General features: G+C 39.4%; 5 protein-coding genes across 6 annotated transcripts; 2 read left to right on the top strand and 3 right to left on the bottom strand.

Moving 5' to 3' along the window:
• Positions 1–6,620: 6,620 nt before the first annotated feature.
• guca1b (guanylate cyclase activator 1B) lies at positions 6,621–8,483 on the top strand. The gene is made up of 4 exons (XM_030767408.1): positions 6,621–6,821; positions 7,302–7,451; positions 7,981–8,095; positions 8,356–8,483. Exons 1-4 carry the CDS (start codon positions 6,621–6,623, stop codon positions 8,481–8,483), a joined length of 594 nt encoding a protein of 197 aa, XP_030623268.1.
• Positions 8,484–9,734: 1,251 nt separating this feature from the next.
• On the top strand, positions 9,735–12,074 carry oard1 (O-acyl-ADP-ribose deacylase 1). 2 transcript variants are annotated; one of them, XM_030767407.1, is made up of 6 exons: positions 9,735–9,883; positions 10,167–10,237; positions 10,443–10,608; positions 10,770–10,828; positions 10,979–11,091; positions 11,415–12,074. In XM_030767407.1, the coding sequence occupies exons 1-6, from the start codon at positions 9,784–9,786 to the stop codon at positions 11,515–11,517; spliced, it is 612 nt and encodes a 203-aa protein (XP_030623267.1). In that variant the 5' UTR covers positions 9,735–9,783; the 3' UTR covers positions 11,518–12,074. The 2 variants fall into 2 exon arrangements, with proteins under 2 accessions (XP_030623267.1, XP_030623266.1); XM_030767406.1 differs by having other exon boundaries at positions 10,167–10,255.
• A 1,556-nt stretch (positions 12,075–13,630) lies between these two features.
• apobec2b (apolipoprotein B mRNA editing enzyme, catalytic polypeptide-like 2b) lies at positions 13,631–15,014 on the bottom strand. The gene is made up of 2 exons (XM_030770011.1): positions 14,662–15,014; positions 13,631–14,165 (listed from the first exon to the last, which is right to left on the bottom strand). The coding sequence occupies exons 1-2, from the start codon at positions 15,012–15,014 to the stop codon at positions 13,631–13,633; spliced, it is 888 nt and encodes a 295-aa protein (XP_030625871.1).
• Positions 15,015–18,137: 3,123 nt separating this feature from the next.
• Positions 18,138–20,477, bottom strand: LOC115806882 (zinc finger BED domain-containing protein 4). The gene is made up of 2 exons (XM_030767742.1): positions 20,328–20,477; positions 18,138–19,936 (listed from the first exon to the last, which is right to left on the bottom strand). The coding sequence occupies exons 1-2, from the start codon at positions 20,475–20,477 to the stop codon at positions 18,143–18,145; spliced, it is 1,944 nt and encodes a 647-aa protein (XP_030623602.1). The 3' UTR covers positions 18,138–18,142.
• A 1,096-nt stretch (positions 20,478–21,573) lies between these two features.
• Positions 21,574–23,191, bottom strand: vma22 (vacuolar ATPase assembly factor VMA22). The gene is made up of 5 exons (XM_030769898.1): positions 22,909–23,191; positions 22,635–22,738; positions 22,413–22,522; positions 21,958–22,164; positions 21,574–21,758 (listed from the first exon to the last, which is right to left on the bottom strand). Exons 1-5 carry the CDS (start codon positions 23,023–23,025, stop codon positions 21,640–21,642), a joined length of 657 nt encoding a protein of 218 aa, XP_030625758.1. The 5' UTR covers positions 23,026–23,191; the 3' UTR covers positions 21,574–21,639.
• Between the last annotated feature and the right edge of the window lie 360 nt (positions 23,192–23,551).

The following is a 23,551-nucleotide window of genomic DNA, read 5'->3' as shown; positions in this document are numbered from 1 at the left end:
TTTTGTCTGAAGCTTGAATAAGGTTTTGACAGACAGCAACACCCGCAAGCCATCGCAAATGTATAATGTGTGTGAGCTGATGAAGAAGGAGTAGGGAAAATGCTGAAAGAAATATACCGCTTTTTTTTTTTTTACTTGTAAACCCCAACATGACATATGACTCACACAAGTAAATCGCAGTATGGCTTTGGCCTGACTCCCATTTCTACTGTTTCAGTAAACAGGATAATACATTATTCTGAACAAATCTGAGCTTTGACATGTAGTGACTTCATAGACACACTAACTAAGCAGGATATTACAGTCCTAACAAAGCTGTAAGAGGTTTGGAGACAAACGTCTGAGGGGAAAAGTGGGGCAGGTTTCAGAAAAACATCAGTATTGGATGTAAAAGTCACAGCAACTTTTATAATCACATGAAATGCCATTCAAGTCATTTATAAAGAATTTATAAAGTTACTCTCCAAAATGTGACTTAACTTTTCTCAAAAGATCTTATTTGTAGCATTTTAGAATGAAGTGATCAGATCTCATTGAACTCGGAAATGGAAACTGAGAAAGGGGAAATAACCGCCTCCGTCTGACAAAGGGTCAAACAGCAACAACATCATCTACTGATATCTTCCCACAAAAATATGTTGAGAAGTTATATTTTTCCAGACATTGTTATTTAAGACCAGGTAGCTATCCAGTGCATCACTACAGTTAAACAAAACTGAAGAAAAGTTGTTCTGTTGTGATGAAGTTGAATTCTCATGATCGTATGGGACATTAGCTATCACATTAGCTTCGTAGAAGATTATTTTTTAGAGGTAATCTCAAAGGATGGGTTTTTATGTGAGTACTCCTCTTTAAACTCCATTTTCTATTTCCGTCATACACAAGGAACACGATCCTTGAGATTGACAGTAGCATTGGCATCACATTTAATGCGGTGTAGTATTGTTCTGTTCTCTATGTTATGAGTATCCTCCTTTACGTGTCCCCTATAGTGAGTTAACCGGTTTGAGTTAGTGGTTTTCTCTTTCAGGTTCCTGAGTGCTTTGTGTTCTGTGGATTTTTGCCTGTTTTGTTTTGTCCATTTGTATGGTGATAGGTTCTCATGGTGTTGATTCCTCTCACTCTGTTTTAATCAGTCAAGCTGGATTTCTTGTCTATTTATGATGCTGTGCTGTGACGTTGTAACCAGTGTGTAACCACAGATTGTGCTAGCTGTTGGCCTCTGATGGTGTTTCATGTCTGACCTTGGTCCAGTGCATAGGAAGACGGTTCAACCAAATAAGTGAATGAGATTCATGTGAAGTGACTGGTGCTTATGCTAAAGTAAGGCCCCTCATACTAGAGATTACAGGCTGCTGTGTGCAGCAGTAAAAGGCTTTGATATAGATTAATGGAGACACACTCCTTGGCCATGGCCAGCCTTAGAGAACAATGATGTCGTACTACATTATATTGTACCCATCTACAGAGAGAGAACTGTTAAGCCTGTAAGGTTAATTCTCTGTCCACCATGTGCTGATGTAAGTTTGACTGTAACTGATCTAAGAATAGTTCAGCAGTTTCCCTCATAGATGTTCAGACTTATACATCACAAAATCTGGACTGCTGTTAATTAGAAACATCTGTGTACTCCACACACAACATAGACACTGGAGAATAATTTGGCTGTCTAAACTTAAAACTTCAGTGGTAACGAGGTGAATCGACCTTAAACATAAACATGATCTCACTATATTATTACTCATAGACCCCTTTTGTAATTATGATTCAGGCACACTCATGATGACCTTTCATACAAGAATGAAAACTGAACGATCATGTAAGATTCTATGTAAGTTCAGTAGAACCCAGATTATAATTTATATATATATATATATATATATATATATATATCTTAAAGGTAATGTTTGAAACCTACGTGGTAGAGAGGAAGATGGTCTGGGAAAGATATTTTTATCCAATAAATTACACTTTTATGTGTGAGGGATAATATTTTCTGTCTGTTAGCCACCTCAGTTTACGGTTTCAGTGAGAATACCACATCTTTATCACAGTTTTCTAACCAAATGTCACCGAGAGTAGTGTGGAAAAAAAATCTACTGGGGAAGATGGCACTATACGAGTGACAAAAGTGTCTGGATGTGACCTATAAGGGTGTAATATCTTTACAGGCTTCCTCTGCCCTGGAACCTACAGGGAGGCAAGAGCTGACGTTCACCTGTGTGACTTAACAACAATTAGCCTGGTGATGGACTCACTGTGGGAAGGGGGCAGGTGGGTTTAAACCTTGGGTTCACACTGATCTGTGACAGTGAGACCAGTACAGTAGTTCAGTGCCTATTTATGTGAGGTAGTGCCTCTATGACTATGATTTCTGTAATAAAAGATTTTAACTTGCTGTCGGATCTTGTTTGTGTGTCTGCTCTTTCCTTCATTATGTGAACACTCCCTCTTTCTCTCCCTCTTATTTTCATATTGTATGACAAGAATCGAATGGTATGCTCCTGCAACGTAAATTTTCTGGTCAACATACAGAGAAGTGACAAATGCACCATGGGAAAATGTCACCTCCATTCATTATAGATGAAGTAGACACCACCAAAAAATCTTCAAATGTCGTAAGAAGGGCTCTGCTCTCAGCAGGATAGGGAAATATCATTTCTTGGCTTCGTGCCTTGCCTATTATTTGCTTTGATTTATGACTCCATGGTCCAACAATCACCCGGATGAATTCTATTTTTCCTCACATTTTCATACAATCTCTCCTTGCAATCTCCTGTGAGATTTATGCTTCCACAGAGCCCTGAAAGCGTGGCGTGCCATATGTTGTATTATTGCATGTTAAAAACTTTTTCACCCATTTACAGTTTTCAACAAATGCTCTTTAACGTAACTCAAAATTACCTTTGAAGCATGAAAATACAGTGTGTGAAAATAGTGTTGATCTCTCTCAGGTGTTTAATGATTAATTTGTCCATCTGATCATTATGTGCCTGTCAGACTAGAATACAAGACTCCACATGATTAAAACTTAGATGCAGTTGTTTGCCTTCAGTTTGGGCTGATGCGACCAAACACACTGTTAATAAAGGCACAGTATAGCAGACCTTGGTTCTGCATGGGTTCCTAGATAACTACACATAGTTCTGCAAATTCATCCAAACTTTTTAAACTTATGAATGTATTAGACAGAGAGCAAATTAATAAGTTTAGAAATGTCAAGCCTGTGGCATGTACATTTCTGCAGGATATGTTTTTCATGCTGACATTTAGGTGCTGTCATAGTCCTGTCCACTCTAGAAAAGCCTTCCAATTAAACTGATGACTATTTGATGTATTTTCTCTACGTCCCCCAAAAACATAGGGCACAGAGAGTTCTGAGAACAGGTCTGACTTGTGTTTATAAGCTTTTTTTCTGTTGACAGATGGACACTGAAATAAAGGAACTCACCTGAATTTTACATTAGTTTGACTGAAAGAAGTTTTCAATGCACCTAATATACTTGTTCTCTTTCTCTCTCTCTCTCTCTCTCTCTTGCTGTGTGTGTGTGTGTGTGTGTGTGTGTGTGTGTGTGTGTGTACACCCCAGAGAGAGAGAGAGAGAGTGGGTATTTTATATTCACTACCTTGGAAACCAGCCCTGACATTTGGGAAAATTCAGATTCAGACAAATGGATAGGCCACCACTGAGTCTTTGTCTGTATTGATTGTTCATTAGCTCCACCTGGGGCCTTGCTTTATGTGTACGCTCTTATGGCAAGAGTTAAGACTGGCTGTGAATGTCTCACTCTAAACCCTGAGGACAAGAACTTTAAAAGCAATGTCACAAAATATTAAGAGCTGTAATTTTCTGAGTCATTCTGTTTAATTTGTCTGCTATTTTGAGTCATTTCAGTGCCTGACAGTAACAATGAGACATTTGACTGAGTGTACAATTGAACTTGTTAAATGTAAAATAGTTAGTTTAAATGTCAAATTTAAATCCCTGCTTCTGTGTTTCAAATTAAGCCTGACAAAATAATTTCCTCAGATTTATTCGCAGGCCTTTGGAATTAAGGAAAAAAAATCAAATGCAATTTTAGTTTAATAAATTGCAAAATTATCCATGACAAAAAATTAAATCTATTAAGGCATGCATGAGAGTGTACAGAGACTTCCAGTCTCATGTGTAAACCCATATTTATCTTATGAAAAATGGTAGATGAATCTTTGTTGCTTAATTTTGACAACCAAAATATCATGTAATCAGTAATTTGATGGAAGTAATTTCATACATGCACTGTACATGTAAAGTCAATTCATTTTTATCTATCCTAAACACATCTGATGGGATTATTTTACAATACTCTGTGTGTGTGTGTGTGTGTGTGTGTGTGTGTGTGTGTGTGTGTGTGTGTGTGTGTGTGTGTGTGCGCGCGTGAGAGAGAGAGAGAGAGTGAGTGTGATCATCAATGACCGAGCATCACAGATTCCCTGTCAAAAGTCATGTAAAGCATGGAGAACTATGGTCCAAGAGTTAACTACTCCAGTTTACCCAGGGTTGTACTGACACCTGCAGATTTTTTTGGAATATTGCACTTGTGATACGGTTTTGCCACATGCAGTTTTTAATCAGTCTCATCTATGATGCCGATCATTCATACTATTTTATGATTATGCATTAACAACAATGGTGCTCTAGCACATTAGTTATGTGTTACTGTTCAGTAATCCCTTTAGTGTTTTAGTGTATTAATATGCTGTTAATTAGTTTGATTTATTAGTTATCCACCTCTGAATCACACACGTACATAAGCAGCTCTCAACCTAACAGTCCATTAAAACTTGAAATTTAAAATTGCCAAATGATTTTGAATTATTCATCAGCAATGTTCAGAGGAAATACACAATGTGATTATTAAGCTGTCAGTCAGACCAGATTACTGCCTTGCATGTCGATGTAATACAGTGTGATGTCTCTTCATAGTCACTGAATCACTTTGAGTTGTAATGGAACTTAAGGGCATTGTCAATTACAACATCGCTCAGGTTATTTAACACCACACATCAGTTACACAAGAATAAAGTTTAATATCTGACAAGTGAATTCGTTTAGATCTTCGGGGCAGAATATCTTTGATCTTTGAGACAGAACTCTTTAACCAAAACTATGTGGCTCTACATGTCTGATGTGCCTCAGAAGGGTGTCTTTTAAGCTCAAAAAAGTAAAAAAGACATTATTTGTCAAGCAATAGGTTGTAAGATTAATCATAGGGACATAGGTGCTTCTTAATGTTGCAGATGACCTTGAGACTTGAGGATAAGACGGCTTATCCTTGTGAAGGCTCCAGTCAGCACATTGCACTGGTTCTCTCAAATGTGAGGGTCAGCTACACACTCACCTACATGGCAAAGGCACACAAACCTTCAGAGAATTCACATTAGATGAAGCATTGTCAAGCTTCCACTTCAAATGCTTAGGTCATTGTTTGGCACATGCTCTCTCTCTCTCTCTCTCTCTCTCTCTCTCTCTCTCTCTTTCTCTTCGTCATGCCACCTCTTGCAGTAACACTTCATATATACACTCATGTTGCTGTTAGTCTTAGTCTGTTTACTTTGCTTCTCATAGTTAACACACACACACGCACACACATATGTACACACCCACACATGAGTTGCACAAGTTGCAGGTAAACATATGAGGGCTGTCTGTAACTCTTCACTGTCTACACACTCTCAAGATTAAAATCTTCAGCTTTGTTTTCTAGATCCTCCTTTTAAAATCTATAAATAGTAAGACATAAGATAGTGAGGATTACCCTGGTACCAGTCTCTATGAATCATCACATCTACTAATCAGAAGAGGGACTCCACATTGAAACATTGTTCACTTGTACAACAGTTGCACAAGTCTTGGTGCAGCTAAGAATGAATTTAACAGAATATTGCTTGGAATTTGAAATATATCAGGTGGGTTAAGGAATTTAATATGGTCTATATTACCTGCTGCAGGTTTCTTAAGTCACTAAAACCTGCTAAGCTGTTGCCAGTTATTTTGCACAATGAGTAGTCGAAGTACTCATTGTACAAAATAACAATATTTTGAGTAATTAAACCTCTCCCTTACATGAGGCTACCCAGGTGTGTGTGTGTGTGTGTGTTTTTTTTTTTAAAGTTGACAATAGAGTTTTCATGCCTTGGATTGTTCAGAGAATCCTGTCTCCATTTAGGAATAGAATGTCCCTAGTTTTAAATGATAAGCAAATCTTCATCTGATCTCCCTTTGAACTAATCGATTCAGACATGAACTCATATGAATAATCCATGTCATGTGGTCCCAAAAAGTCCTTGCACCGAATCCCCAAACAGTAGGTCGCACACACAGAAGGGTAACAGACACTCATCCTGTTATGTGTATGGTGAACTAACCTACCTCTTGAAGTGCAGAAAAATAAACCTTAGACTTGATACAGAAAAAAAGTTCACCATCTGCCGTGTTGGTGGAGTTGAAATTGGGAAGTTGCCTGAGTGTATGGAAAGGTCCACTCAAGGACGTTTGCAGAGGAGGAAGGCTCTCGAATATGAGAGTGATCATTTTTGGTTAAGAGGCATAGTTACTGTTTTTTGAGCCTTATTGAGAGATGGGTCAGCGCCTCAGTGAGGAAAATGATGACAAAGAGATTGATGTGGCTGAGCTGCAGGAGTGGTACAAGAAATTTGTGGTGGAATGTCCCAGCGGAACCCTTTTTATGCATGAGTTCAAGAGCTTCTTCGGCGTTCAAGGCAACCAAGAGGCTGCAGACTATATTGAAAATATGTTTCGGGCCTTTGACAAGAATGGGGTAAGCAAATGATTTCCAAGAACTCACACCTACACCCTGATAAGCATACATCTTATCGTCAGTTTATTCAGACTGAGGAAATATTTACAGAACGTCTCTGTTTTACTTCGTCTGATTACGCTTATGAAGGAAGTAGATTTAAAGTCAATTTAAAGCAGTAGACATTAGAGACATTTATCAAAATGTATTAACACTGATTCAGCCAGATCACAGGGAGATACAGTAGAGACAACCATGAAACATGTCTGTTTCATTCATGCATTTTTCAAGGAAATACTTAAGCAAAAATACAATGCATTGCCAATTCAGAAAATACAGCTGACAGTAATATAAAGACTTAAGACTTCAGATATATGGCCTGTATTTGTGACATCGATATATTTTGCACAACACCTGCATTTATATCTCCTTGTGAGTGATAAGAGGCTACTTATCATCAGAAAGTTCTTTCATATCAATGTCTGCTCTCTCTGTCTGTAGGACAACACCATTGATTTTCTGGAATATGTTGCGGCCTTGAATCTTGTGTTGCGGGGAAAGCTGGAGCATAAACTGAAATGGACTTTTAAAATGTACGACAAGGATGGGAGTGGTTGCATTGACAAAACAGAACTGAAGGAAATTGTGGAGGTAATCAGCCCTGACCCTTTTATTGTTCACAAATCATTATAGACACGCCCACTACTCATGGTGGTCATAGTAACCTAATAAACACTTTGACCCTGACCCTCTCACAAAGCCTTGTGTGTACATCCCGTCATGATTTAATTACCCACAGGTTTGCTATGGTGTTTCTCAAGGTACGCTGTTGCATTACAGCAATCTTGCCGCATGTATGACATTTGTGCATAGTACACAAAACAGCTGAAACTGATATTCTGCTACACCAAACAAAAACATACAAAAATGAGCATGAAGTATATAAGGGATTCACAGTCAGAAACACTTTCCTTTTTCTCTGAGCAGCTCTGTGTGCTTACTCTATTATTTTTCCAAATGTTGCTGTAATATGTTTTCAATTGTAATAGAACATACTACCTTGGTGCTGCCAGAGCTCTGTTTACCATATTATTATGTGTACCAGTCATATTGACACAGCTATGAACACATCTTGTTCCATATATATATATATATATATTTTTTTTTTATACACTTCCAGTCTATCTACCGCCTAAAGAAGGCCTGCCACGGTGAATTAGATGAAGAATGTAACCTTCTGACCCCAGATCAGGTTGTGGACCGGATATTTGAGCTAGTGGATGAGAATGGTGATGGTAAGAATGACTTGAAATTACAATTTTGAATAACAGACCATCAGTTATTTATAATAGCACTTTATAAGAGCTTCTTTGAAAGTATTGTTTTCAGCCTAGTGTTTGTCTCAGCTATTGCCTCTATGCACTTGTAATTTAATCTGAGCGTTTTCGATTTGGAGACTTAATTTTAAACCCATACCTGTGTATACTAACAATCTATATTTAATGGCATGCTGAGAAATAGGTGGAGGAGATTCTGAGCCTTGTTTCCCATGCAGGTGAACTCTCTCTGGATGAGTTCATTGATGGAGCACGCCGCGATAAGTGGGTCATGAAGATGTTACAGATGGATGTCAATCCAGGGGACTGGATTAACGAGCAGCGACGCAGGAGCGCCAATTTCTAATCCCTTATCAAACTTGAGCGAACCCAAAATTGCTATCAAACCTCAACTAAACCAAGACCCCTGTCAAACCTCAGTTTTTCAGTTCTTTAAAATTTCAAGCTAAATGTAAACCCAGTCAGAGTGGAGTTCAACTAAATCCTGGACTGGAGATAGAGAATACAGTGTCTGAGGTGTCCAGTATAAAAACACCATAAATCTGCAAAAACAATTACACGCATCCTCCTAATATGAAACTGATCTTTGTAATAGAGGACTGAACTTTGATGCTTGGGTACAAACTATATTATCCACTTAAACAAGTGTTCTTAACTGTAATTTCAATTCAGTCTAATCTTATCAGATTAGACTGACTTAAAATGAGTGCGATGCTTTGTGCTATGGGATTCTTTTTATTTGATAGTGATGCAAGCAAATAGTTTCTCAGTCTGAAGGGTCAAACTGGGCATCCCTGTCTCCTCCTCAGATCTGCCCCCTTTCTGCCCCAAATTGTCCCATATTCAAACATACATATGCTTGTACAAGAGAAATATTCTTTCTTTCTTTCTTTCTTTCTTTCTTTCTTTCTTTCTTTCTTTCTTTCTTTTCTTCCCTCCCTCCTTCATTCCTTCATTTTGTGGTGTAGGATTCCATGTTGTAGGATTTCTTTAAAATGGCTGATACTTAAGAGCTGAAATATATTTTAAATTTACAGCTTGTCTTGAATAGAGCAAATTCAAAATAGTCAAATATAGGTGGTCATATTTTTTTTCTGTTAAATATCATAATTTATTTGTTTGATCCATTATAAATAAACAATGCTTCTTTTTTCTTTTTCTTTTTTCAACGATGCAGTCTGTATAAACCAGACAATGTATGCATTGAATGCAACTGATGGATTGTTGACTTTTTATGTCTCATCTGGATGAGTGTAATATACACAAAACAATAAATGTCCTTCATGTTCATCAAGTCTGCTATTATTACCCTGGCTATTCCCAGCAAGGTGCACTTGTTGTAATATATCAATTAGTACTGTCTAGCTTCTGATTACAACAGGCACGCAATCGCATGCCCACCTCTCTGACATTTGTGATGACTGACTTTTTATGGGAATCATTTCAACACCTTCAAGGTCTCCGCTGCACAACACCGGCTACAAGACTCCATAACAGTAGATGGCGACACTTTAAAGTTCGCTACATGTTCCAGCGAAGACGGCACTTATATTTTTTGTTCCCTCCCACTAAGGAAGTTAAGGAGAATTTGCGTAGACGGGCTCTGATTTCACCAAAACATTTCTCCTATAAGCTGTTGTTTCTTTATGTTTGGTGGGGCATGGAAACGTGGTCATCCACTTAAGTTGGCATCAGTATATTATCAGATTTGTTTGATGATGGAGAAATGTCTGGTCAGAAATACAGGTAACTTATTACTACATTTCAAGCCGTTCTTAAATTAATGTTAACGTTAAACACTTAACTTTCAAACCTATCCACTAGCAGTTGTCATTATTAGGCCGCCAAAAACTGAGCAGTGTTACATATTCTAAAACTTTTTGCTGCAGTGTTTACCTCAGACATAGTCTTATTTCTGGGACACGTTCGCAACTGTCAAATCCACATCCTCAGTGAACTACTAGCTGTTAAAAGTCCGTTCTGACTGTTGCTGGTTACCAGTCATGGTATATTAAAGTCTTCCTCGCAGGTGTCGTGGCGCGCTCCCAGGTGCCTCCAAAATATGATCAAAAGTATGGACAATGCAAAGAAGAAGAAAAAGTGCGTGGACCAATGAACGTGTGTAAATAATCTCATCATGTCACATTTACAACGTCATAGTACAATTCCAGTTTAACTGGTCACTGAATTAAATTAAATGAGTTATATGAAGAGCTGGTTCAGATTTAGGACTACAGAGCCTCTATAGGTTCAGCAAAGTCCCAGCTGTATTTGGTTGATGTGTGTATGCCACTCCTTTGGCTAGTTGGCTACTGACGGCTGGAGTCTGCGCCATTTGAGAGGTGATTTGTTCTCCTGCCCTGCTGGTGAGTCTCTGGCCCATTGCATCAGTCAGGACTGCCGCATGGGAGCTGGCATAGCAGTGTTGTTTAGGAAGAAGTTTCATGGCGTGGAGGAGCTCAAAAAACAGCGTGAGTTTTCAAATATAAGGTTAAATAAGAATGTACTTTATCAAGCATTTAATGTCTGAAAAGAAAGTGGAACTGTATGCTGACATAATAACTGATAATGGTGTTGAAAGGTTACCTTAACCTTACTAATGAAGTTTCTTTTTTTCCCCCAACTGTCACAGACAAGCTTCCAGGCCAGTGTGCAGTGCTTGAAAGATCTGGGCGTTATATCTACTACTTGGTAAGAAAGCTGGTATTTACATTTGAGTAAAAGCCTCAGGGAAAGGAATTGCCCTGATTTTGTAAGTTTTCATAGGATAGAATATCTTATCAGTTTAAAGTCTTTTTTTGTGCCCAAGTATTATTTTTCTCTTTATGTCTTTGGTGTCAGATTACAAAGGAAAAGTACTTCCACAAGCCTACTTATGACACCCTGAGACAGAGCCTGCAGGCCATGAAAGTTCACTGTTTAAGCAATGGAGTCACCCATGTGTCAATGCCCAGGTATGGACCATTCATGTCTTCTATTGACTGTATGTTTACCTCTACAATGAATAATTACTGTTCACTGTTTACAAAATAAATCAGGTTATTAAGTGCTCAGTTTTGACACTACATCAGTATTTTTGGGAAAAAAGCAGCTTTTGATTATTTTTGTATTTAATTTTATTTTATTTTTATTTCTTTCAGCGATTTATAATCCTTCAACTCATGTGAAGAATATTCTGAATACTGATTTTTCAAAGATACATTACAGCAAGTTCTAATATTTATCTACTCAACAAGATACACAATAAACTCCTCTTGCATTTTGCCTCTGTCTTCAGGATTGGCTGTGGCCTGGACCGTCTAAAGTGGGAGAAAGTGTCTGAAATCTTAGAGGAAGTCTTCTGGCAGACAGATATTCAAATCACTATATACTCATTGTAGTCCTCCGCATACAGGTGGTACTCAAATTTTGCTCTTGTCCTTTTCGTGGCACCATTACACAGCTCACAGTTCTTCATAATTTTCTGTTTAATGTGTCTCAAAACCAAATGTAATGTTCTTGGCAGTGATTCCACATTTTGGTTACAATTTCAAGGAAGCTCTTAAATCTGAGGATTCAGGTCCCACTCATAACATCAGTCATGTCAGTTTTGTGTTACATTCAAACAACTTAATAAGGGTTCTGGACCACTATGATTGCTTTAGGTAATGGGTCTTGGAGGATAAAAAGCCTTTAATATTTTCAGTCATTCCGCATACCCTCTAATACTTAGTGGTCCATTAAACTGGTATCCAGGGTATATTGTTTCTTTTGTTCCTCCTAGAAAATGATTGCTCTTTTCTGTTGACAAGCAGTCAAACAGGTCTAATGTGCGTTCAGGGTCTTACCCCAAACAGCGACTGTGTGTCTCTGTTTTTGCCTTGGTCCTTTCTCAGTGTTGTCAACTTTATTACTTTGATGATAAGAATATTTTGTCTTGAATAAAAAGATTACACTACTTATAGTTCATACGCATTATTTATGTTTCTTAATGTGGGAACTATATTAAGACATTGACTGTGTTAAAATAGAATTTTAAAAAAATGTTACCGTGACATTAAGCTGTCCAACAGGTGATGCCGTAAGAGTATCTATGTAATTTTCCAAGGGTAATACTTGATCTAAATTGCACATGAAAATGTCAGCACTAATCATTAGAATGCTAAAATCTGTTAGAGTGACAGGTAACTGCCAAAATAAAAGACCCTTTGTATCCTTTAAGTAAATAAAGGATACAGAGTATTTTGAAAGGTAATTCCACACATTTATGGTTCCTCGGTTAATTAAACAGTGACCGTCCCATCATGCTAAGGGTGAAGTATAACAACCCATGCCGGGATGCTTAGGATCAGGTATAAAAATGGTGGGCAAGCCCAGTCGCTCATGATTTTGACTGTAGTGGTCACAGGAAAAGATCTCAGTGACGTCGGCTCTTAGAGTTAGGGGCGCTTATCGGGGTACTTTGGGAGGGGCTTCAGTGAAGACTGTTCAATGTCCTAATGTTTCATGAAGAGTAGTAGGTAAGGTGATGTTTGCCAGGAAGTCTTAAGATTTTCAACAGATTTTTGGACTCGACTAAGTCCAATATATTGAATGATGTAAATTTTAGGTAAGGAATAAAACTGACTTCAGGTAAAGTGTTCATTATAAGAGGGGTAAACTTACAATAAGGCTTAATAATGCAATGACAAACCTAACACACCCTGTGATTGTAATAAAATACAATGATATTATGATATCACAGACACTATTGTCACGGTAGTATTGTGAATACGCCATTACAAACGTGGTCATACGAATCGTTCACCTACATAAAAGGGACTTCATGACTCAGTCATGTAACTTTAGAAGTGCAGCAGACCCAGTGCACTAAAAATTAGGATGTTATATTAGAGCTATGACATCATGATTGCAGACATGCCGGTGGCATAGTGACATAAGCCTGCATTGTGAAATATATGTGAGACGATGGGCTCACATCCAGTGTTAAATATATTTTATAAGGCAGTTTCTCTGTGCTAAGCTTTATTTATTGAACAAAGTAAGCACAAATGATACCATACAAAAGTAGATTTTTATTCTCTGTAACAGGATTAAATTTTATAACCTAATAACAGGATATATGCCTTTGAAGGGAAAGAGAAGATTTGGGTTGGGATGTGCTCTGACAAGCCCTGTAACAGGAGGAGAGAGAACAAGAGTTAGTACATTGGATGATCTTTCAACTTAGATACAGACATGACAGCCGAACATCCCCTCATTTCCTGTATTAAGTTATGTTTACATCTGTAAACTTTGTCTCGTAATCTGTGTTTTCTTTTAATTTAAAGACCCGGTGTCAGTAAACTATCTATACTGCTAATTATATAAGTGCATCTCTTACTCTAAAAGAGATGGTAAAATGTTTCCTCTTTTTTGATGAAACTAATATTCTTGATTTACTTATCATGATACCTGTGTTACTGTTCTTCTATCATGTAGTGTAAGACTGGAGGAAAAGAGAATAATTTACCCTCACTTCAGTATGTCAAACAGTCTTTCTTCATAGTACTCATAGTTCTCCTGACAGTCTTCCCACGGTGTGAAGCTCTGCTCCTCATTCTCTACAAATGTATCCCAGGTATAGGTGAAGTCCAACGGTTTCATCATCCGCAGCTTACATCCCGCCATCACCAGTGCCTTCAGCCCCGCCTGCACATCAGGCTCCTCCCACATGAAGAGGCGGGAGCAGAAGATGGTGAGTCGGAGTGTCTTGCGGGCTTGCAAGATCTCTGTTAGTTTGGCGGCACAGGCCGCGCAGGGACTGGACGATGTGTACCAGGTGACTACGTAGCGCAGGGATGTGTCGTAATAGGCAAGGACCTGTTTGAAGAAGGCCTCTTCTGCATGAGCTCCAGAGTGCTCATCCTCCAGGTAACCCCGCATCCCCTCAGCCTCCGTAGACGCACCCTGTATGTCCACCAGGTAGCACAGGAAGGTTTTATTGCGACCTGAGGAGTACTCCACGTTTTTAAACTGGAACTTGAAGAAGAAGGGGCTCATCCGATCTCTGACGACCGGCAGAAAACAAAATTAATACAGTGCCGGGTTTTTTCTCTGTTTAAATTCCAAAGAGTGATACCTTCTCCTTATCTGTTTTTCTCGAATGAAGATTAATTAGACAAAAGTGGTGATAAAAGCAATACAGAAAACAGTTGACCTAAAGATACATCTAATTGGAGTGCCTGTACATTTCCCTCCTTTGTGTAAAAAAAAGACCTAGCTGGACCAGCTGATGAGTCATGGTTTTTCTCTGGACTTCTATTTTTGACATGTACACCAAGAAATATCCCTGAGAATGCTGATTTTTACCAGATTCCCTCAGATGATTCTCTTCCATCTATTCAACGAATGTCTAACATTCCTGAAAAAATTCTACAGCTCTTCACAGTCTACAAAATGATTAGGTTTGTAGTTGACATCTTAAAAGAGTCTCTGACCCCAGTGTATTATCTATGAGAGACAAGGGGAGATATTTAAGTGTGAATCACAGCACTTTTACTTACCCTATGATAATCTCAAATGGTGGTAGCTCTATAGGTTCCAGCTGAAATTCCCCATCCTCTGCATTCCCTTCTGCTCCCTCTGCTTTTTCCCCATTTCCCTCTGGCTTCTTTTCCTCTTCCTTCACTTCATCTGGTGCTTTCTCTGGCTTCTTTTTCATTGTCTCCTTTTCTTTCTCTTTTTCTGGTTTACTTTCATCTGGTGCTTTTTCTGGCTTCTTTTTCATTGTCTCCTTTTCTTTCTCTTTTTCTGGTTTACTTTCATTTTTCTTTTTTGTACTGTCCACTTTCTTGTCCTCCACTTTCTTCTTTGTATTGAATCTGTTGGTACTTCTAGTGTCCTTTTTGTCTGCCATGACTCGACAGTGTCGGGATCTGTGAGGGAGTATTCGTGAGAGAATGTAGGTTCGGTCTGATTCAGCATATGGATGTGTGTATGCTGAAAAGAAAGCGTCTCAATGAGACAGCAGGTATAAAAAAGCTGAGATGACGGCTCAGTCTGACATGCAGGACAGCAAGTGCACTGGTCAGAGAATGCATTTAGGTCAGGACAGAGTGGGAGGCAGGAACCTGGGCCAGCTGCTCTCTCCTGTTTCCATGCTATAAAAAGTCCCTTGGATAATGGCGAGGGGCAAGGGACGGGGTTGCACATAGTTCACGCATTCAATGAAGTGTTTTTACCCATGGCATCAGTGAGAAAAATGTCATTGGTCCTTTCTCTTCAATAGAGAGTGACGCTTGTTTTGACCGTATTCATTTACTTTGAGAGCATTTAAAGGTGAAGATAGTTTAGTGATTAAGGTTCACTAATATATAAACAGTGACATATACAGACTGGCAGTTCTCTCCCTCCCTCTGTTTCATGTCGTTGCTTAGAGTGTTCACACATCAACAACAGTCTGTTTATTAATAACCATTTTTTGGCAGTGTGTGAGCCAGTCTCTTAAGATACTGAATACCAAATGCCAAACAGAGGCATTACTACCCCCACATCAAGGCCAACTAAAGGTCAGCAGACCCTGGGTATTAGACTAGGGAGCTGTATACAACTGATGCATAACTATGACTGATATGCTCATCAACTTTCAACAAGCAGCATGAAAGAATAACTCCACCTTCAATGGTTACAGTGAAAACACGTTCATCATTCCTGCTCAACTGCTTCCTTTTCTTCTTTTAGATGAGCAATTGTTACGTCAGTGCTAAAGTATGAGGAATGTCAAGACATTAGTGAACAGATTTAAAAATTTTAATAAGATAGACCTGCCCTCAGACAACGGCTTTACATAGTTAGAGACGTTTACGGTCGAGGTGTTCTGCGCACTAAGATGAAACCTTTCCCTTTGGAAAAAGAAGTACGCATGTTGTGTGAAGCAGAATGTGTCCAGCTGAGGCAACAAGAGTGAAACAGATCAATTTTACATTTATTACTGTTTTCAAGATTACAGCACTCCTATATTTTACCAGCTCTAGTCCACAGTGCCAAACTATTAGTGTGCATGGCCTCCATCATAAAACTACAGCACCATTAACTCCATTTATGTATATGTGCGCTACAAAGTTTGAGAGGTGCGCACACATGCGTGAGGGAGGAACTGAAGTATCTCTGTTTCTGGCTCCATGTATTTGTCTTCTGGTGAGAGTGCTCCCTCCTCAGGCAGCCGGTATTACTTTGTCTAGTGGAAGTCTTCAGTAATGACTCAAATACGTGGGGGTGGATCCACATCAAAGATTGTGAGACACTGTTGTTTTCAAAGGATAATTTCATGTCTGTTGCTTCTTTGATGTTTATGAGGCATGTCTTCAGAATTATTTTCAATATCGTTTCAGGGATACATTTTAGATGTGATATTTTTTTTTTTTATAATGGTGTTCGTTTGTGGACACGTTAACTGTGGTATATTTTATGAGACTGCACAGGAAATGTAGTGTGTGAAAAACTGCTGGTGGAAAAAAACTGATTTGTATGTGTGTTTATGTTAATAACTGAAGCGCATCAGTAGGCTCCCCTGTTGTGTGTAATAAGGGAGAGTAGACTGTCTCTCTCCCTTCCCCCACAACACCACAGTGACAGCTCATCTATTTCAGTTAGGATGAAAATGGCTTGTCTGTACATAGCAGCCAGTCTGGTAATTGGCTCTGAAATGAATTACTTGGTAGAGAGAGGGAAATTGAAATTTAGGATCTCTCCCTCCCTCCTTTATAAAGGCTGATATTTAGGTACATCTGCACGGCATCAGCACCCTCCTCCCAACCTTCAACTATCCAGCACTGAATTTACAGATGAATCGTTTGTCCCCCCCCCCCCCCCCCCCCCAAAAGAACAAAATGCAACATACAGTCAACACAATTTTTAAAATCTGCAGATGTTTTGTGTGACAAACAGATATACACACTAACATTTGCATGAACAACCACACACTGTCTTTAAAATGTAAGTCTTTGCAGAAGAAAAGAGAGTGCAACTGACAGATTAGCACAGATTACAGTACAGCCCAGGTGGTGATGGTGAAGAAAAAAAAATTTCCATTTTGTTTTGGGCCCTGATTTGCATTGACTGATATGTTTCAGAAGCATTACCACTTTAATAAATGTCCTGATTGCATCACAGCTGCCACATCCATTTTCTCATCTTCTACAGGGTTAGTTTTCCTCTGGGCTCTAATGCTTTATTCAGGCATGTCAACTGGGGGAGGCAGCAGTTCCCGATCAGCTATTTCCAATTCCTCTCAGCACTGAAATGTAATTATTTTCAATTACCCAGTCTGCTTGCAGGTTTCCTGCTGGCTGGTTTTGAATTCAAAAACAAAGACACAAGTGCTAACCCTTTGCAAAGTGAATTGTTCCAGTCTCACTGTTATATAGAAATCACGTGAAATGAACAGTTTTACAGCGGAGATGGTTCAATTATTATTCCACCTACAGGGTTTTACCTTTAATGTGCCAAAGGCCAGGAAAGATGGATTTGTGATTAAAAGAAACTGGCTGTTAATGTAAAGAGGTCTATTACCAGCAAGGACAAACACATGGAATGGCGGAGGGTTGGGGAGCTTTAACTTCTGATTTGCATTCATTATTACCAAGTTAGTGTCATTTATTTGGGTATCATTTATTTGAGACGAAGAATGAATATACAAAACATGGAATGTGAGAATGCATTTATAATAAACTGAGAACTTGCCCCAGTACAAGAGCATTTAACTTGTCTACAGTTACAAGGAGAAAGTCTAAACTACCTATTTCAAATGCTATGATGAGTATATGTATATAAATATAGATGTATATATATATAATGTGTACATGGTGACAAAAGACAATTTGGTGCTCCTTTGGGTCAATCTGTAATATGTATACTGACTGATTTTACAGGCACAAGCTGCATTTGGGGCTTAATTTGTTAAATCTACTAAATTAAGATTAATCCCAAATATTGTAAAGCTATTGTCAGTACATGTAAGCACAGCAACATTCTTCGTCCTTACGGCTAAGCCCAGAGTATTCTGTAATTAGCCTTTAAATAAATAAGAGTTTCCAAGTTCTTTGGTAGGAGCCTGCATCGCTCTGGCCTTAGAGTCTTACTCACAAAGCTGAATATCCTCTCCACCGCTGTTGTGGTAGCAGGCACAGTGAACACTTTCTTGGCCACTTGTGAAAGCAGGGGGAAATCGATGGACTTACGCTTCCAGTACTGGAGTGGGTCCTCGTCTGTGGGCTCCTCGTGGAGGTACGCAGCAAGTTCCTGCTCTACACTCTTGGCTTGTGTGGTGGGTCTCTGTTTGATGAAGGAGAACAGCTTGCTGCGTTTAGACGGGGAAGGCTGAGCCTCTGGGCAAGGCTCTGGTGGACTAACTGGCTGGGTGTGTTTTTCCACCTCCTCCAGCAACACCTGCTTGTGCCAGTCACTGTCACTGCTCCACGAGAGCTTGAACTGGGGGTCCAGGGTAGTGGCTGTTACATACAGTGGGTCCTCAAGGATTCCCGCAAGCCTTCGATCAAGTGCCTGTGACAGTCCCATCACAATCCCACTGCACTGCCGAGTTATGACCTCACCCAGGTGCTTGCGAAGGCCCAGAACACAGGGCAGAGCAAGGCTAATCGAAACATGTTTATCCCCCTGAACCATATCAGTGGCCTCTTCAAATGGCTCTAAGACCTCAACCAACTCTTGGAGCACTGCCTTCTCAAAGCTGCTGAGAGCCAGGTCATGTCGGTCCACGATGTCCTCAAGGAAATCAGCCGACTCCAGCATTTGCCTGATCGTCTTCAGCTGGGTATTCCACTGCTGTTCCACGGAAGACGAGTTTTGACCAGTGGCTGCAGTCACTCCCAAACCGAACACTTGCCCGAGTTTTTCAGGAGCCACTGTGGCTATGACATACTTGTAGAAACAGGCTGCCTTGGTGAGAGCGATGGAGAGCTGAGGGGAGGAGCGGACACCTTCCCGAACACATAAGCCGAGTGAACGGGCAAAACAGTCTATCCTGCAGCGTCCAAGACACCGATCTAAAGAGTTATCCCCTTCATCAGCTTGGACCACCTCCTTACTCTCACCAGTACCAGCCTCTTCGTCACTACTGTCCTCTTCCTCATCTTCATCTATCTCACCATTATCATGGAGACAGAAACCAGGTAGTCGAAAAGTGTGTCTGCTTTCACAAGGAGATGGATCGGAAACAACTCTGAACACTCTTCCTGTTATGCCATGAGCATGAGAGATATCATCAAACTCAGACATCACACGCTGGGCTGTATGATGACCAGTAAGGGGTAAACATGCCAAAAGGGCTGATTTAATCTGCCAATCTGATGTTATGAAGTGGCACGTCACCCCCAGGTAGCCTCCACCAGAGCTGACAGCTGCAGAACTACTCATCCAGAGGTCCAGGGTTACACTGCAGGACTCTGCCCCTGTCAGGGCTTGCTTGGTGGCTAACTGCACTTGGTAGGCATAGGATGGCAGGAGCTGTTGCTGAATATAATGGCATGGTTCTGGGGTATAACGAGGCTCTAGTAACTGCAGAAGTTCCCGAAAGCCCTCATTCTCAACAATCTGCACTGGCTGAAGGTCTCGGATAATCATCTTAGCAATTGCTTCAGAGATAAGTGTCTGGCGAGGGTCACTACGGTCAAACTTGGTCAATCCTGCCCCACTTTGGGAAGAAGATCGACTGCCTCCACTTGCATTCCCTGCAAAGGTATGGACTGCCCCAGAAGCATAGGCTTCTCTTTTCACATCCTTCTTTTTCACAAACTCATCATACATAGCCTGATGTTTACGCTGCAAGACAGGGGAATACAAGGGAGGAAAAAAAAACAGATTGTATGTTAGGATTTCTCATTTGAACTAAAGTGATTAAGTGATGACTGGTGTCTTAGATTTATACCAATAGATATTTATGGGTGTGTAATTTAATCATAACCTTGTATTCATTTATTATGTACCAACGACTTCCGACCGACCATAATTAATACGGAAGTCTTGCAAAAATCAAAAGCAAATATATTTCATTTGTGCAAAAACAATGTAAGCAAGGGCAAATAGGAGTCTTTGATCTCCCTTTATGCTACCAGCATGATTTATTCGCGCTGCAGCAATTCTCTTTTTTGATTGGTTTAATGACCGCCCATCAATCTCAGCAATTCGAATAATTATTTTGCTTGCATCCTACCTTTAAATGTGTTACGAAGTTTGAAGTAACCGTTCGCTTCGCCTGAATCCGAGTGCCACAAGCTTTGCAGTTGGATTCAATTTTGCCATTTTCTCCTTCGAAGACAATATTGAAGTAATCCAGAATGGAAACCCTCGAATTTGACGCCATCGATGAGAGTTGTTGAACCTTACTCAGAAGTAAGGAACTTTTAGTCTGCAGTAGTCCAAATGGTTTATAGTTACTCCCACTTTTTTATAATTACCGGAGAATCTTCATATATGTATTCTTCACACTTATGGTGGCTAATTCGTTGGCAGATGCATGTAACAACAGCGAATTGACAACTGGTTTTTGCCTGCACAAGGTATCGTGCTCATCTGTGATGAAACCGATTGTATCGTCGTTTCATATTGCCGTTAAAAAATTAATTGTGAGGGGAGAGAAGTGTTGAAAATACTATGTGTTCAGTGCTGACATTCCAAAAACCTGCAATATATAACACCCTTGTTAGATGTCTATCCCGACTGTAAATAATAGCCCTGTCCGCTAGCTGCTCCGGAGACCAGGAAGTAGACAGCGGGTAGGATTTTCTATTTCCGACCATTCCGACCATTCTCGTCATCTTTCGGCTCCCAAGCTCCTGATATAATAACCCTTTTCAGTTTCGGTTTGAAATTTGGGTTGTTCACATCCTGTCTTGCATAAGTTCCACAAATCATATTGTGTCACATTATAAACACTCAGCAGGTATTTCTTCAAGGTGTTTTAGCCGGCACTGCCTTACATATTGAGGAATTCAGGATAAAATTGATAACTGATGTTCAGAGAGCCTTTTGTTAATGTTTCAAACTGACTTCCATCTATTGCTCACAAACTGCTTAGGATGTGATCTCTACAAGACTAGTATTAATTGGAATAATTTACAAGAGTTTTGAAATGAAACATAAAATAGCCGAATCAAAATGCTCATCACATATCCTAATAGACTGATCAAAGCCTAATAGTACAGTTCAGGTTTATTTTACATACAAGTACTGCACGTATATTATACAATAGCTTAAAAAGGCATGTCCTGATTGTACAGGTGACAGTTTTACAATCCTCCAACTAATCAATTTTCATCAAGTGAGTGCAATACATTTCTCAAAATGACTGCCAGTTATTTTGGTGAAATTACATTTTTATTTTGTATAAGAAAGGAAACGTGAGATCTCAAAAACAACTGTATCTAAGGTCTCAAATAATTAACATTCCATTCTTTTGATTCATACAAAAATGAACAAACAGAAACATATTTACATCACTATATTATTGATATGGCCAGTCTGTGTCAGTCGTTTATTGGGTCAATGAGTATCTTCTGTTTCTCCTTCATGTGGGTCTGCATTTCTGTTCTGGTGGCCAGGATTGCATTCTGCAGAGTTGCAATTTCTGCTGACAATGTGATAACTGGAAAAATATAGGATATAGATAAACTCTCCATGAACTCTTTAATGGACACAGAAAGGCACAGATTTAGAAACATCATTCACCATTACACTAACCCAGTGCAAAGCCTTAATCTAAATTTATGACCACAACATATCCTTCCCAGTTACTGTGATGTTTAATTCTTAATTTTCACTGTCAAGTTCTAAATGGACCTTACCCTCTTTAAAAGCACCCTGTGCTTGTTTCAGGTTTTGAGGCACAAGGATTCCAAACCATTTCAAAGGATCTTGATGCTGGGGTTCGGAGGGTTCAGCCTTTGTAGTTCCCTGGGGTTCTCTCTCAGCTGTAGATTTTTTGGGCTCCTTCTGGGCCACATTTTCTTCTTGAATGCTCTTTTGTTTCATATTAATTCGTCTCCTCAGGCCTGGAAAAAACACGACATGCCAAGCTATCTCCAACAGGCATAAATCAGTCTCATCACTGAATATATACTCTTGGTACACAGTCTTCTATTTTTTCAATTACTTAGATGAAAATCATTCCACGAACCTGACCCATGAGCTAATGAGCCATCACCCCCACCCCCAGACAGACAGACAGACACACACACACACACACACACACACAACACCACAACCACATCATTATTGTTAAAACATTTATTATACATACCTTCCTCGTTTGGTCCAATACTCTCTACAGCAACTGAGCAGTTTTTAACATTCCCTGTTTTGCATTCAGTTGATTCAGCCTGGAACTCAGCAACCCCATTATCCAGAATTCTGTAAATCACATTAAATACCAATTATTCATTCTGATAATTATAAAAGCAAGATGAAAGCTAAATGATCATTTAGATGTGATAACTGGCTGGTAGGAGTGTCAAAATTAGACCTGGTGTGAACGTGAACTAACGGCTCCATTTCGCTGGCGTACTGCAGTGCTGACACTTGCTTGTTTCCCATTGAATATCGAGCCTTAGAGATAGAGAACCATCCCTGCGCAGAACAATCGAAAAGAACAACCGAAAATATTACTGACTGCTAGGTCGATACAGTACAGTAAAAAAGACACCCATTCAGCCTGTTAGCATATGCATATGACGACAGATCACTTGATATTAGCAACTAACAATGTTAAAATGTCCGTCCAAGCATCAGCCCACTACCTGTTCTATGAGAGAATTCAACCTTTCTCTTTTTTCCTCCAAAGCCTCAAGCTGATCCATGAAACGAAGTAGTTGTTGGTCCAAACGCAAAGAGACCTGTTTTGGATCTAGTCCCATCTCTCCCACGCAGCTTCAGTGGAGCTATCGACGATAAAATGTAACTATTTTTTCGAGACGACCATGCGTCTAGATTAGTCTGCTTGAATGGATTATTTGACGGTTACGTAAATACAATAACGTTGAATCGCAATCAGAATTCGACACAACGAAACTAAAGAATAGCAATCGTGGTACTGAGCATGGAGTCTCACAGGTCACATGACAGCAACGTCAGCTGATCTTAGCGAGTCAACGCTTTATATTTACAGCTGATGTTTTACATTTAGCTCAGAGTATTCCAGGTACTTAAACATAAGTTCACGATTTAATTTTAGGTGTAATAACATTTTTTTTAAGAATTATGTATTTTATCCATTGTAAATGCCATCTGGGATCTGTTCTATCTCCATCTAACGGTCACAAAAGCATTTTTTTTTTTACATAAATTCATTTTTGTATAATTTTGTTATGAGTTTGTAAGCTGAAGCATCATTACTTGCATTCCGCTCCTGAACAACATGATAGAAAAACAACGAAAATTGTA

The sequence above is a fragment of the Chanos chanos genome, chromosome 3 (assembly GCF_902362185.1).
Source record: "Chanos chanos chromosome 3, fChaCha1.1, whole genome shotgun sequence".
Classification (NCBI taxonomy): domain Eukaryota; kingdom Metazoa; phylum Chordata; class Actinopteri; order Gonorynchiformes; family Chanidae; genus Chanos; species Chanos chanos.
The sequence above is the reverse complement of the archived record's forward strand: the minus strand, read 5'-3'. Positions and strand labels throughout refer to the sequence as shown.

Bases quoted from the DNA above. Each gene is read 5' to 3' on its own strand.
- guca1b (XM_030767408.1), top strand. From the start codon at position 6,621: ATGGGTCAGCGCCTCAGTGAGGAAAATGATGACAAAGAGATTGATGTG. The intron at 7,452-7,980 runs GTAATCAGCCCT...ATACACTTCCAG, and splicing joins AACTGAAGGAAATTGTGGAG to TCTATCTACCGCCTAAAGAA. The intron at 8,096-8,355 runs GTAAGAATGACT...TTTCCCATGCAG, and splicing joins AGTGGATGAGAATGGTGATG to GTGAACTCTCTCTGGATGAG.
- oard1 (XM_030767406.1), top strand. From the start codon at position 9,784: ATGTTTGGTGGGGCATGGAAACGTGGTCATCCACTTAAGTTGGCATCA. The intron at 10,256-10,442 runs GTGTGTAAATAA...TCCTTTGGCTAG, and splicing joins AAGTGCGTGGACCAATGAAC to TTGGCTACTGACGGCTGGAG. The intron at 10,829-10,978 runs GTAAGAAAGCTG...CTTTGGTGTCAG, and splicing joins GGCGTTATATCTACTACTTG to ATTACAAAGGAAAAGTACTT.
- apobec2b (XM_030770011.1), bottom strand. From the start codon at position 15,014: ATGGCAGACAAAAAGGACACTAGAAGTACCAACAGATTCAATACAAAG. The intron at 14,166-14,661 runs GTAAGTAAAAGT...GCCGGTCGTCAG, and splicing joins CCATTTGAGATTATCATAGG to AGATCGGATGAGCCCCTTCT.
- LOC115806882 (XM_030767742.1), bottom strand. From the start codon at position 20,477: ATGGCGTCAAATTCGAGGGTTTCCATTCTGGATTACTTCAATATTGTC. The intron at 19,937-20,327 runs GTAGGATGCAAG...CCTGTCTTGCAG, and splicing joins ACTTCGTAACACATTTAAAG to CGTAAACATCAGGCTATGTA.
- vma22 (XM_030769898.1), bottom strand. From the start codon at position 23,025: ATGGGACTAGATCCAAAACAGGTCTCTTTGCGTTTGGACCAACAACTA. The intron at 22,739-22,908 runs GTAGTGGGCTGA...TGTTCTGCGCAG, and splicing joins TGAATTCTCTCATAGAACAG to GGATGGTTCTCTATCTCTAA. The intron at 22,523-22,634 runs GTCTAATTTTGA...TGTGATTTACAG, and splicing joins TTAGTTCACGTTCACACCAG to AATTCTGGATAATGGGGTTG.